The 1,023-nt window shown below is 48.1% G+C and overlaps 1 protein-coding gene across 1 annotated transcript in view; it reads right to left on the bottom strand.

Moving 5' to 3' along the window:
• Hectd4 (HECT domain E3 ubiquitin protein ligase 4) overlaps positions 1-1,023 on the bottom strand; it is a 160,857-nt gene that overhangs the window by 13,108 nt on the left and 146,726 nt on the right. Inside the window, 2 exon segments of the mRNA XM_031391135.1 lie at positions 9-52; positions 585-691. Of these exon segments, the coding sequence (XP_031246995.1) occupies positions 9-52; positions 585-691 (151 nt within the window).

Raw genomic sequence — 1,023 nt, 5'->3', positions numbered from 1 at the left:
TCAATGACGAACTTGTGAAATCCTTCCAGAGTTAGGTACTTTTCCTCAGGAACTGATGGTGCAGCATTGCATGCAGTCACCATGGGAAGGAAAAGCATGCACTGTCAAGGGTGGGAAGCCTGCACACTGTGGTTCTACCTAGCTCCCCTCCCTGTACTCCCTGGTGTTATCTTGCTGTCCCCAGTTCAGCCAGAGTATAACGCAGCCTCCTCACACTCAGCCTGCCATCCAGGCTTTACCACGACTTCCATCTCCCTATCTGTCTTAATCTCAGAAGCACAAGGTCGACAAAATAATTTGTACAGCATGCACAGCTTCCTCTGTCTCTGCTTTCTTAGAGCCTCTCGTTGGTTCGCTGGTTCAAAGTGCCTGGAGCAGATTTCCAACTCTATGTTTCAGTTGTAACCACCTACTCGACACAACTTATTTTTACCTCCCTTAAGCTGATAGTCAGCACTGTCCTGTCTCAACTAAGCCTCAGAGGAGCAGGGACCATAAAGAGTTGGGCCATCTAAGTGGGTAGCCTGTCCTAGAATGGGCTGGTGTCCCCAGAGTGGAAGCTGACTCTCCAGCCACTAATGTACCTTCTTGCTTTTTTGTGGGTGACTTTTCTGGATCCTTTTCATCTGGTTTGCTCTTCTCAGGTGACTTTGGCTTCACAGTTGGCTTCTTCTCACTTAATGCAGTCCTGCTACACACCAAAGCTCAGCAGTTAGGACGGGCATGCCCACACTGCCTCCCAACAGGAAACACAGAACCTCACCCCTGTACCACCCCCTCCCAACTCTGGCATGGGAGTCACCAGGGCTGAGTATAAGGTTTTCTGATTCCACTCCAAAGACACATCAACACTTTAAGATGTGAGGACTCCTGAGAGTATTTTCAGTCATTCCCTATATATATGCAGAGTGGCACTGTTTGATAAAGCAGCCAGTTCAAGATTAGCTACCTAGATTAAGTTGAACTGAGTGAACTCAAAACTCGGGTTCTCAGCTATGCTCCTATTCTCTATGCTCACAAGAG

Source organism: Mastomys coucha, unplaced genomic scaffold, assembly GCF_008632895.1.
Source record: "Mastomys coucha isolate ucsf_1 unplaced genomic scaffold, UCSF_Mcou_1 pScaffold22, whole genome shotgun sequence".
In the NCBI taxonomy this organism is placed as follows: domain Eukaryota; kingdom Metazoa; phylum Chordata; class Mammalia; order Rodentia; family Muridae; genus Mastomys; species Mastomys coucha.
The sequence above is the reverse complement of the archived record's forward strand: the minus strand, read 5'-3'. Positions and strand labels throughout refer to the sequence as shown.